We start from the raw sequence: 13177 nt of genomic DNA, 5'->3' as shown, positions 1-13177 counted from the left end.
AAGGTATATAGTGATATTATGCAAAATGAGGGCAGTCGCTTACTACCAAGCTGCTCACTGTGTATCTAAGGGTGGAATGATTTAACAATCATTCCTTCCCTCTGCCCAGAAATCCCTAGGAACAGTACAGGGTTTGTGAGAGTTGGGGAAGAAGAGGCCAAGTGGGATCTCTAAGCACGGATTCACAGCACCTCCACTAAAATTAGGACCACAGGGATTCGTTTCGGGAAACCGTAATGAATCAGCTGTTGCAAAGCCAATACAAGTTTGTAGAGGAGGTCACAGAACTGTAGAGTTGGAAGAGCCCCCAAGGGCCATCTAGCCCAACTCCCTGCAATGCAGGAATCACACCTAAAGAATCCCTGACACATGGTCATCCAAACTCTGCTTAAAAACCTCCAATGAAGGAGAGCCCAGCACCTACCCAGAGTCATGACTTCTAACATTATAAGAAATAGATTTTTCTGCACTTTCCACAATCCAAATCCAACTAAGGAATGTAGTGCACAATAGGGTTTGCTTTTTAGAAGTCTCCCATAGCATCTCATCTCCATATTAATAAGGTATTAATTTAGCATATCTGAAGAAGTGTGCATGCACACGAAAGCTCATACCAATAACAAACTTAGTTGGTCTCTAAGGTGCTACTGGAAGGAATTTTTAAATTTTGTTTTAATTGAGCACATAGTACCAAACTTCTCACTTCTGCCACACTTGCATTAAAGAAGAAGAAGAAAATGAGTTGAGAAATTCTTTGAGCTGTGAGATTTACCTGTTCTGTACAGTATTGGAATGTGGTCAGTGGAAAGCTTGTGCTCACTCCGCACTCCAATGAGCAGGGGGCTTCCTCTCCTGAAAACAAGACATCCAGCTGTCATGGCCAATAAACACTGGTATCTGCGTCGATTCTTCCCTTTGGAGGGCCTGATCACATTTGCAGCTTAGCTACCGTATTTTTCGCACCATAGGGCGCACCGGACCATAGGGCGCACCCAGTTTTTTTTTTGGGGGGGGGGGAATAAAGGGGGGGAAAATATTTCCCCCCCCCCAGGAGCGGGGCTGGGGCAGGGGAAGCTCGAGCTTCCCCCGACCCCAGCCCCCAAACAGGCAAGTCTCCGCAAGCCGTGGGAGCGCTCCCGCTGCTTGCTGAGAGGTCCGCAAAGCCTGGACGCGCTGAGCTCAGCGTGCGCAGGCTTCAGCATGCAGGCAAGTCTCCGCAAGCAGCGGGAGCGTTCCCGCTGCTTGCGGAGAGGTCCGCGAAGCCTGGACACGCTGAGCTCAGCGTGCGCAGGCTTCAGCATGCAGGCAAGTCTCCGCAAGCAGTGGGAGCCCAGCACTGTCCCCCGAGTTTGCGGGGCTGGCGACGGGGAGAAGCAGGCTTCTCCCTCCACCAGCCTTCTAGCCAAGTCGGGGGACAGCGGGATGGCGGTGTTCCGCCTCCCCACTGTCCCCCGAGCTTGTGGGGCTGGCGGTGGGGCTCTCCAGGATTCAGCGAAAGCCTGCATTCGCACCATAGAATGCACACACATTTCCCCTTCATTTTTGGAGGGGAAAAAGTGCGTCCTATGGTGCGAAAAATACGGTAAGTGTCAGCACAGCCAAGTTGAAGGATATAACCAAGGGGGAGAAAGTTTGGCCTGGAGATAGCAAGTTCAAACAAAGCACCCTGTGAGGAGGGGGCAGGGTTATGGGCCTGGGGTGGGGCGTTTGTGTCAGACCAGGACACAGATCCAAGCTTTAAAATTGCACAGAACAAAAAAGATGGGGGAGGAACCCTCACTAATCTGATCTCAATTATAGCCTGCAGATGGCAAACAGCACTAACTCAAGATCTATACAGTTCAGAGTTGGGCAGCTTTTAAGCCAAGACAGAATGCAGTTAAAAGCATCCCAGACTAGCTGAATTTATAGTTCACAATCTGCGGGACAAACTCTCAAGAGCCCTGAATTTTGAGACTGCAATGATGTGCAGACCAAGCAAAACCTTAAAAGAACCAAACTGATACAAAATCTTAAAAAAACCAAACTGATTACCATCTGAGGACTTTTCTGTCTTACACATATCAGATGATCCCTGACATGCTTACTCAAAAGTCATTACCACTGAGATCAGTTAAGTGCAAACAAGATCACTGCCTTGAAAGTCCCTCTTTCACCTAATGGAACCAAGGGAACTACAGGTCTGGGTGAGGCAAGCAAAGGGTTTTCAAAAAGAGGTTTCCAGACCCTTCACAAACTACAATTCTCACAATTTTTTCAAGTAAGCTATAAAACTGATATGCATGCAAACATGACTTTAACTACCCAGATTCAGCTGGAAAATCCAAACAGTCATTGCAGTCAAGATGTTAATTGTTCCGCTAATTTTGAACAGTTTGTGGTACTTCATAGATAGCAGGAAAATAACATTAAAGAATGAGGTCATTTTTCTAAGAGAATATTTTTGCACCAGCAGGTAACATGAAAAACAGGGAATATTATACCATAAGGTTGCATAATAGATATGGCAAATAGAATTTCCTCCAATTCAAAATTGACTAATATCTATGATAGCCTATCAAAAAGAGCGTGTGGGTGCACAAATAATGAAACTGACCTAGAGAAACACAGAGCATACTACTGGGACGGTATTTACCTGGTTCCAACTGCTTGACCAGGATAGTGAACACTTTTGAATACGAGGGCAAATGCACCTTCCTTGTGGAAAAACAAACAAACAAACACTTTACTTTTTCAGTTAACATCATTTAAATGTTTTAATTAGAACATTAATATGCAGCCTTTGGGAGAAAACTCTTTCAAGGCAGCTTACAGTACATTGCAGCTTAAAAGTCTCAGAAACAGTATACTGAGAGACCAGGGAAACCACCTAAAATTACTAAAGTACAGTATCATCAAAGCCAACAGCAGAAGCAGACCAACCTTTTAGGGAAGCTATGAACAAGTGGTTAATTCCAAAGCTGTGGGGCTGCCTCTCTGGCTTCCACTGCTTTTGGAGGCAGCAAATTAAAAGGAGCCCCGCTGCTGACCTCAGAGCACCAGGAGCTTGGCATAAGTGAAGGCAGCCCTTCAAATATCTCGGACACAAAACACTTTAAGCCTTTAAAAGTCAGAATCAGCATTATAAATGCACTAGTAACCAGGTCAGCTGATACAGTAGGACTATCTCATGTCCCTACCACCCAGTTCCCCCCAAAATTTAGGACACTGCATTCTGCACTGTCAAAAATTTCGAACCCACCTTTAAAAGGCAGCCCCAGGTACAGTGCACTGCAATAGTCCAGTCTGAACGTGACTGGCAAGAGCCAACCTCTCTTGCTGGTGAGACAGTCCAAGCTGGTAAAATGCACTTTGTGCCACCATTATTTTCTTGGCCTTCCCAGTTAGCATCAATGTCCAGGAGAATGTGCTTGGTTCTTCAGGGACAAAGTAGCCCCATTCCGGACCAGCAGCCCATCAAGTTTGGGAGCAGGCAATCTCCCTACCCAGCTCTGTTTTATCTGGATATGATCTCAGATTGTTTGCCCTCACCCACCCAGGACCATCTACAGGATTTCAAGAGGGATGAGAAGTTGGAAACAAGAGAAGGAGCTGTGTGTCACAGCCGGCAACACCTCAAGCCAAATCTCCAGATAACTGATTAGAATCTGCTTTTCTTGTGTCCTTATGTATTTCTCCTGGAAGTTTCATGCAGACATTAGAAAGCATGTGGAGGGGGCAGGTTAGGCTCTTGTGGCACCGTATAAGTCAATGGCCATAGGATAAAGCAGAACGCCTTCAACACACCCAAGACTCCCAAGACCAATCTGGATGAACAGGATTTCAACACTGTGACTGGCTATAACAAAAGCTGCTGAGAGGTTTATTATTATTATTATTATTATTATTATTATTATTATTATTATTAATTTATTATTATTATTTATTATTATCCTCCTCCTCCTCATTATCCCTAGTCTGAGTATCACAGGATATTCTCTAAATTAGTCAATTATCTTACATCTAGTTTGGTAAAAGCTATGAACTAACATTACTGTTGCAAACAGGATCCTGGCTCTTTCATTTGCTCTTTGCTTATCATAGAATTGTAGTTACAGATAGGTAGCCGTGTTGGTATGCCATAGTCAAAACAAAATAAAAAAATTCCTTCCAGTAGCACCTTAAAGACCAACTAAGTTAGTTCTTGGTATGAGCTTTCGTGTGCATGCACACTTCTTGTGTGCATGCACACGAAAGCTCATACCAAGAACTAACTTAGTTGGTCTTTAAGGTGCTACTGCATAGAATTGTAGAGTTGGAAGGGACCCAGAGGGTCATCTAGTCCAACCCCCTGCAATGCAGGAATGTCTTACATTGCTGACTAAAGCAGCTGCAAGAGAAAGCAGGTTGCTCTATACCAGCAATGGACTAAGCAATTCCTGAAACCTCACCATGAAACATATTAAAAGGTCTGGCAAAACATAAGAATGGTATATTGTCTCCTATGAGTGATAAATATTTTACGAAAAAATGTAGAATTACCAGCTGTTGGATGACTCTTTCTACCAGTGTGGTGTAGCTGATATCGTCACTTTCACGGTTGTCATACATGTACTTGACAAGTTTAGCAATTGTCTCAGTATCAGTCTCAGACTCAAATTCATAACCTTTGCTTTCCTGAAAAAAACATTTTAAAAGTATGACTTGTGTTAGTCAAAACAATGGAAATATGGAACATGGCACATGGACAAGGGAATATCTACTACACACTATTTTTGTGTCATAGCAACCATATTCTAAAAATATTGCACAGGCTGCTCCTGCTTCTTACAACTGCTCTACTTTCATTCATTAATTTCAAGTCCTCCTGCTCAGAGAAAGAATCAAATAGAATAGATAAAGGAATGCAGAAGCAAAAGAACCATGTCTTGATGGGCATGGTTCCAGCTCACTGCTGCGCTCCTACAGAAAGCAGAGCAGATGCTAACCACACAATGCAACCAAGCTAGTATGGAACCCAATGGCAAAGTTCTCAAAGGCCATAATGGGTTGGGATTCAATTTTTGTTGGTTAGGGAGGGGAAGAGTGGCAATAGCATTTTAGAGCAGCTGATAATATATCTGGTGCCACATATGACCATAAACAATTAATAACCCCACGACCTCTTTTTGCAAAGAAAAATTCCAGAGGGGGTTGCTGTGTTGTCTCTGGCTGCAAGCACCACAAAAAGTCTTGCGGCACCTCGAAGACTATTCCTGGAAGTATATTCATCTGCTCTTTAGATTTCTTAATTCTACTACTTCCTCTGAAGTCAATACAGTACCATTAACCTAATAGACACACAATCACATTACACACTTAAGCCTGAAAGAAATTAGAAGCAAGATAAAATTACCCAGCTTTGGTAAGATTGTAATATTATTATATAATGCCACTAATGTTCATGGGAGAAGGCCCATAAAGTCAGTGACAAGAGTGCATGCTTTGACTGCAGAAGGTCTCAAATGCAATCTGCAGGCAGGAAAGGGAAGACCCTGCTACCATTTTGGGGGCTGTTGAGAGTTATGGTTATAGTCCAAAACTACTGGAGGGCATCAGTTTGGGGAAGCCTGGTGCAGACAGTACAGCATGAGATGAAGCAACAACCTGAACTGAGATAAGGTGCCTTCCTGCATCCCTAAGGCACTTCACAGGGTGTCACAGAAGATACCTATCAGCCCAGGGGAACATGCAATCTAACCACTCCTTAAAGTTATAGCACCAGCTCATGTAATAGATATTTCAAAGGCTTCTAAAGTGTCTCCCTTCTCAGCATCCAAAGAATGCTGGCATAATTTGGGAACAAAACTACCAGGCCCAAGTGATTCTTTCCTACGATACAAACACAAGCAGATTCAGACTTCCCACTTTGTTTAAACTCACAGCACAAGGAGCTTCACTTACCAAAAATTTCTTCAGGTCTTTGTAGTTTGTAATAATGCCATTGTGGATAACAATAAATTCTGAAACACAGGGGGAGAAAACAGTTTAGGAGCTATGATCATAAAACAGCCCGCAAAAAAATTGAAGCATCCCAAGAGGAGGAGAAAAGAGAGGGCCAAGCACCTTGTTCAAAGGCAAAAGCCTGAAACAGAAACTAGGATTCCCAAAGCCAAGCCAAGCACAAGCACATGATAGATGGATGGTCGAATTTAATAAAGAAAGTACAATCCCTGCTTGGCTGCTTAAGTTAGAGTAGTTTAATGCCACCTGCTGCATCCAACTGCAGTATTAATTTACTTTATCCCAGACCCATTTACAGTTCAATTTCCTAATGTAAGAGGGAATGTAGGCCATCTTCCATTTGGGCCATTACCCAAAATTGTTTTCTGTACTAACTAAACCAGGAATGCCAGTTGCCTATGCTAAAAAGGATGTATCAACAAAGTACAAGGTAGCCGGCAGCTCAATTTCAGCCCCGAGGAGCCTTTAGAATTAAGACACTTAACAGATTAAATGAACCCTTACAACAGATTAATGGGAATTATAACCCATGTTTGTAACTTTGGTAGTATTTTAACCTTAGTGCAATACTAACAGCAGAGCTTTATAGCAGTCATTACAGTGCCTCAGATCACAGATTTTTTAAATCTAGAAACAATATAATCAGTGAGTACTCAAATTTAACCTTTTCTGAAAATCTCTATATGATTTATTCTGTAATGCACAACTCACTTTTTTAAAAAGCTATTTTAAAAGCATTATCATCTGTGAACATTCTGCATATTTAAAAGGAGTTGAGACCAGCCTTGTTTTTAACTTGAAACAGTCTTTAATCCATAAAAGAACTAAATTCTGTTTCCCAATGCAGCTGATTTTTGGTTTGTTGGGGCTCTCCGGTCTGACTATCTGCCTCCTCCCACCTGGAAATAAAAGCTAAGACCACTAAGATTTACATGTCTTGCTACCTGGTACTTTGTTCAAGAAGATGGACACAGCTATCCAAGAAGATTGCCTGCCCGACACTTTATCAACTCTGAACAGCCATCAGAAGCTAGGACAAAAGTCAAAGCATCACCTCATCCCTCACGCCCACCAAAAAGTAACGACAATGTCTTACCATTGTTTTTATCCGATCGCTGTGGGTGGCTGTTGACAGGATTGGGCTCGCCGTGGGTGGCCCATCTGGTATGGGCAATTCCAAGATGCACATCAAACTCAATGTCCAGGTCCATATCCTGTTGTTCTATGAAAAGTGGGGAAAAGTTCATTCCTAAGAGGATCCCCTACTCTTATTGAATGGAGGGAAAGGTTTCAGCTGACATCACCCACTGGCTTCAGAAATGCAGCGTGAGACTTTACCAAGTAGGCCAAGGCTTTCAGGCTACTCTTTTCTAACATTTACAGGTCTTTTGCATGTGTTAAGTGGTCCACTTCCACCAACACATAAATTATAGGTGGGGAAACTCTGGGCTAAAGGTCAAATGTGGCCCTTCAGACCTCTCCATCTGGCCCTCAGGACTCTCCCCAGGCCACACACCCCCATACCAGCCATACTCTGCACCCTGCTGGAGTGTTTTTGCCTGGCTGAAATGTGTATCTGAGCTCTAATCTCGTCTCTTGCTGATCTGGATGGCAGACAGAGAGGGGCATGAGTGATTGTAGAAAGCAGCCTCATGAACAAAAGCAATGTTTAAATTCATTACTCTACCAACTTTTTCTTCTGGCCCTGCCCATCATTGGCATGTGGTCCCCTGGAAGGATGTCCAGAAGGGAATGTGGCTTGGGACAAAAAACGTCAACCACCCCGACCTAAGTTCTGACTAAAGCCAGCCATCTCAGTCAGCAACATTTAAGATAAATGTCCTCCACCATGCCTCTCTCTCAAAAGAGCCATAGTTTAAAACGAAGTATTATCCACAATATTAGCACACACTGTTGTTTCCTGAATAGAGGGCATTGAACGGAACGCAAAACATGAGACGTTTGCTTCTCCATTGTTTACAGTTTTCCCACCCAGAGATCATACCCATCTAATACTTGCATTTTTCTAGTACATAGAAAGTTAAGAAAAGACCATCTTATTTTGTGGCTGTATCAATTTACCATGATTAGAGCATCAACATTTGATTTAAACAATTCCTAAGACCAGCAGCCACAGAAATATATAACTGCTGTATAAACTAAATAATTGGCTGCAATATGAAAATGCATTCTACTCACACATCCCATTTTAATTCTTTACTTTTGCCTTTACTGCAAATTCCCTAACAGCTGAACTATGATTTGTATGTGCCCTCCAATGCAGGACTGCAAACAAGCTTCCATCCATGGTTTGGTTGGTGGTCCCAGTTTGGAGGGCAAGCCCAAACCATAGTTGGCTAGTTTAACAGCAAATTCTGCTTTGTGCTAAAGAGGAAGTAACTTGCATTGGAGCACATAATGCAGGCATAGGCAAACTCCGGCCCTCCAGATTTTTTGGGACTACAACTCCCATCATCCCTAGCTAACAGGACCAGTGGTCAGGGATGATGGGAATTGTAGACCTAAACATCCGGAGGGCCGGAATTTGCCTGTGCCTGACATAATGTGAGGGAGGGAGGGGAACACGCATGAAGCCACTCAAGCAGCATCAAATCGTGGTTTGGCGATGCATGTGAATAAATCCACTGTTGGGAACTTCAGTAGTTTCTCACTTGGCAAAGTTGGTCTGGCTATCTGCTGTTATCAGTTTATATGACACTAGTTTATCAGTAACAGACAAGAAATGAGGTCTCAGCTGTCCATTCTGGAAGGAGATGGACAAGACAATGCAGAGTATGTGAATTCCGCTATCTTGTGAACACTTTTTCTTCATGCATACTCTCCGCTACCATTCTCCCTATTCATGCTGCCTCTACTATAACCAGAGAGATGGCGAAAGAGTCTGTGTTCCAAAGGGGACTGAGATATTTGAGTCTAACTGGCCAAAGAATGACCCAACAAGGGATCATGCTATATCTCTATATTTGCTGTCAACAGGCAAGGCAGACGTGCAGGGAGGAGTAGAAAATTCGATTTATCTGAGAACTGGACTCTAGAAATGAATATACAGTTTGTCATTTACTATACCAATGAGCACAGCATGTGTTGGGAAGTGTTTTCAGTGTACATTGAAAAACGGTTGCTGAATGGTATTGAGATCAGGAACAAAGACCACCAAAGAGAAAAGGTGGATTGTGTAGGACTGGACTTACTGTTCACTTCTTCATCCAAAGCCTTCACTTTCCCCTTCTTTTTGATGAGTGCAATTTTGCCAGCATTGGCCTCCCAGTCTTTATCATTGCCTCCATCAATTCCAACTCCTAATACACAGAAAGCTTAAGGTGAATCACACCCCCCCCATTTGGCTTGAAATATTAATTGTTTCGCTTTCCAAGATCATTAACCTAACTTCCACAATCATTTTTCTACAGGCTAGAATAAAATTGCAGAGTTTCAGAACATACAGAACATTATGGCTATACATAATTACAAGAAAAGCCAGTGCAAGATTTAGAAACACAACATTGCCTAGGTGTTCCCTTTTAGCCATTGGGCTGCATTGCTGGGACACTGAAGAATATTAAAGTATTCCAACTGCACAGGGTCAGTTATGTTAGCTGTTAGACTCTTGTCAAACAATACAGCTTCTGTGAGGAAAATGACATTTCTTTCATTGGGAAAAGACATCTCAAAAAGCCTAGTGAGATTTAAACTTCATCCAAATACCTGTGCACATAATGGTTTATGTCCAAGATATACAACTAAACATGTAAACTTGTTGCATGTGAACTGAAAGATGGAGTAAGTCACACCAAGCCTTGCTTCTTACACACTGCAGACCATGACTTTACTGGCAACCACATACTTTTAAAACCATATCCACAGAAAAAAAGTTTGAAAGATAAGGAATCCAAGGACAGGGTGAGCAGCTTACCAGCAGAGTCATATCCTCTGTACTCCAGTCGCTGAAGCCCTTTGATGAGGGTCTCCAGGATCTCCCGTCTTGTCCGGGGAACATGGTAGTTCAGGTAAGCAAAGATGCCTGCAAGATTGATTAGAAATTAAAACACTGCATTTCACTTTGTAACTACAACTATGAACTGAAACAGCGCTTGTGTAGGATTTCTTTTAGCACAGCCCCAAAAGTGTTGTAAATAAACTCATTTTTATAACCCATTACAAGCCACAGAGAGGGAAAGCACCACACTTTTTTTTTTTTTGCTACATTTCTCCCAAGCAGTATTCTATATTTTTTTAAAATGTACATATACGCAATTAAAATTGTAAGTAAAGCAGAGAGAATGTAAAAGCAACTGCAGGGACGAGAGAAGGATACATTAAAAAGGGGTTTTTGAAGGAAGGATGGGATATAAATAAAATAATAAATAAAATTTTAAAAACATTAAAAAGTATAAAACATATTATAGATGAGTACAATGAAGCGGCTCCACTCTGCAAACTCTAGAATGGAGTGCAAGGATGTAGGATAAAGAATTTTGAGTTTGCATTAAAGCCTTCCTTCAAAAAAAAACCAAAAAACCCTTCTTAGATTTGGTTCTAGAAAATCTAGCAGGCTTCTTGTGGATTTTTTAAATTATCTCAGTAGCACCAGATCACCTGATTTAGGCCTCATCTCTGCTACCATCTGCATGAGAAAAAATACACCCCACATTCTGGAGCTTTTACTTTTTAGACACTGTGGGATATATTCAGTGCTAGTTCAAATCAGAGTAAACCCAATGGGTCAACCCCAAGCAATAACAAATCCATGGATCCCACAGTTCCTGGGAAGTCTCAGAAAATAGTACCTTGGAAATGTGCTCCTACCTCTCACCAGTGGCGTAGCGTGGGGGGTGCAGGGGGGGCCGGCCGCACCAGGCGCAACATCTGGGGGTTAGGGAAATCCACGGGTTAGGGGGCGCCAATCCATGGGTTAGGGGGCGCAAATCCATGGGTTAGGGGGCACAAATTACTTGCCTTGCCCCGGGTGCTGACAACCCACGCTACGCCACTGCCTCTCACGCACAACAAATGAGTTGCCTTGTCACAATAATGACTTGCATGCTCAAGTCATTATTGACTTGATATCCCTTATAATCTCCATGAATGAACCCCCTCTGTGAAAGGGCACTGCCATACTCACACTTTCTTAGAAAGTGGGCAAGGCACAAGAAACAGGGGAAGAAGCCGGGTGGGGAGCTTAAGTCATGATATTCCAGTTTATCAAGATTTCAGACAGGTTGTAAACTCCCAGTGGCTACAAGGAAGTGTTCAATTTCATTATAGCCAACAAAGTTAGTAATTACGAGCACTTCACTGCAGTAAAGTATTCCAACTCAAGAGAAGAGCTTTGGAACCCTCCCCACCCCAATATAACTAAGAAAAAGCAAAGAAGAGACTGATTAACTTTTGGAACTGGCACAACTGATCTTGCTGAAAGTCTGTCTATCCCACCAGGTGCTCTTCTCCTTAGACATGCTCCAATATTGAAAGTCAGATGCAAGAAAAATGCATGAACTGGAGGGATGTAAGCAATGGGGAGAGACCTCACTACTCCCCCACCCCTTTCAACGTAACTGGACTGGAGGACATCTGGGTTTAAACAGAGAGCTCTGCTGTCCTCACAACTAGACTGAGTCTCAAAATTCTCATTCTTGCCTAGGCTAATCCTTACAGCAGGGGTAGGCAACCTAAGGCCCGTGGGCTGGATGCGGCCCAATCACCTTCTCAAAGTGTCCTTTTATTTAAAATGCATCTCTGGGTTATTTGTGGGGCATAGGAATTCGTTTTTTTTTTCTTCCAAAATTTAGTCCGGCCCCCCACATGGTCTGAGGGACAGTGGACCGGCCCATGGCTGAAAAAGGTTGCTGACCTGACCCCTGCCTTACAGTGACCACCCCAGCAGCAACCATTCACATTTCTTTCCGATTCTAACCCTTACCTCTCAAAAAGGTGCACAGCTGGCCCAAAAAACCCTCCTAGAATGACCAAGGGAGTGGATCTCTTTTGGGAAGGCAATACAAAGACAGGGGTCCACCACTGACAAGACCATGGGTAGACAAACTAAGGCCCGGGGGCCAGATCCGGCCCAATTGCCTTCTCAATCCAGCCCGCGGACGGTCCGGGAATCAGCATGTTTTTACATGAGTAGAATGTGTCCTTTTATTTAAAATGCATCTCTGGGTTATTTGTGGGGCATAGGAATTCATTCATTATAGATGATAGATGATAGATGATAGATGATAGATAGATAGATAGATAGATAGATAGATAGATAGATAGATAGATAGATATTCCGGCCCCCCACAAGGTTTGAGGGACAGTGGACTGGCCCACTGCTGAAAAAGTTTGGACAAGACTGTCTGCTTTTAGCAGCAGTCAATCTTGCCTCAGGAAAAGGGCCCCCTTTCTTGCTCAACACTTCACTGGCTCCCTGGCTCAGTCCAGCCATCAATCAAGGCTGCTTCAGTATTCGTATTACTCGCATAAGTCAGAAGCATGTGAACAGGGTGCTTGTGGTGGGTCAGCAAGACCATGTTGGCAAACGCTGCTCATTTAGCTGTAGCCAAAGATCTGCCCCACATAGCATTAGCAGCCTGTTACCATGGTGTGCTTTCAGTTCACCAGACACCTTCATCCCTTTCTTCTTCCTCTTCCTAGCAGCTTATGGTCCCTCATCTAGGGACAAATATTGACCTGTGATCTACCAGCAAGCATATCTTTGGCTCTGGTGAGAGCATGGAAACAGAGAGAGACACACACACCCAACATTTGCACCATGCCTAAAGAAGTGCCAGCCTTATACCACAAGCCTTGGAGACACCCAAAAAGCTGTGGGATTTCTTAGTTAATATGGCAAGCCAACACCGGTTGACCCCAGAGGGAAAGAAGCACATTCCACAGATTTATTGTTCATGGCTAGGCGATATATTGATATATTGTTCAAAACCAGTTTGAATCCCCTATCGTGCTATTGGTTTCATAATTTTTGACTGGATATTGCAAATCATTCTGATGCATGGCTTTTTTTCATTTTGCCCAATCTCAAAAAAAGAAAGACGCTTTCAAACTATTTGTAAGGAAATGCGCCAACATTTACACTTCCAACATGGGTTGCCATACTTCCAGAGTTTCCCTGACATTTCAGCGCTTTCTACTCAGACATTGTTTCCAATGGCCAAATCCCAGCTATGTC

General features: G+C 43.1%; 2 protein-coding genes and 1 long non-coding RNA gene across 9 annotated transcripts in view; 2 read left to right on the top strand and 1 right to left on the bottom strand.

Moving 5' to 3' along the window:
* ANTXR1 (ANTXR cell adhesion molecule 1) overlaps nt 1-13177 on the top strand; it is a 268335-nt gene that overhangs the window by 161011 nt on the left and 94147 nt on the right. The gene's annotated exons all lie outside the window — the stretch shown is intronic.
* The window catches only part of LOC310851268, a 204054-nt gene that overhangs the window by 182314 nt on the left and 8563 nt on the right, over nt 1-13177 (top strand). The window lies entirely within an intron of this gene.
* GFPT1 (glutamine--fructose-6-phosphate transaminase 1) overlaps nt 1-13177 on the bottom strand; it is a 43891-nt gene that overhangs the window by 24570 nt on the left and 6144 nt on the right. For all 6 annotated transcript variants that reach the window (XR_014567566.1, XR_014567567.1, XM_083753250.1 and 3 more), the window contains exons 2-8: nt 9917-10024; nt 9195-9302; nt 7079-7204; nt 5923-5981; nt 4522-4656; nt 2636-2697; nt 773-852 (exon numbers count right to left, since the gene is read on the bottom strand). Coding sequence is in view for 4 of the 6 variants with exons in the window: in XM_083753250.1 (XP_083609376.1) it covers nt 773-852; nt 2636-2697; nt 4522-4656; nt 5923-5981; nt 7079-7204; nt 9195-9302; nt 9917-10024 (678 nt within the window). In the remaining 2 variants the exon portion in view is untranslated. The remainder of the gene's footprint in view (nt 1-772; nt 853-2635; nt 2698-4521; nt 4657-5922; nt 5982-7078; nt 7205-9194; nt 9303-9916; nt 10025-13177) is intronic.

Source organism: Podarcis gaigeae (assembly GCF_964106915.1).
Source record: "Podarcis gaigeae genome assembly, chromosome: 8".
NCBI classification, from domain to species: Eukaryota; Metazoa; Chordata; class Lepidosauria; order Squamata; family Lacertidae; genus Podarcis; species Podarcis gaigeae.
The sequence above is the reverse complement of the archived record's forward strand: the minus strand, read 5'-3'. Positions and strand labels throughout refer to the sequence as shown.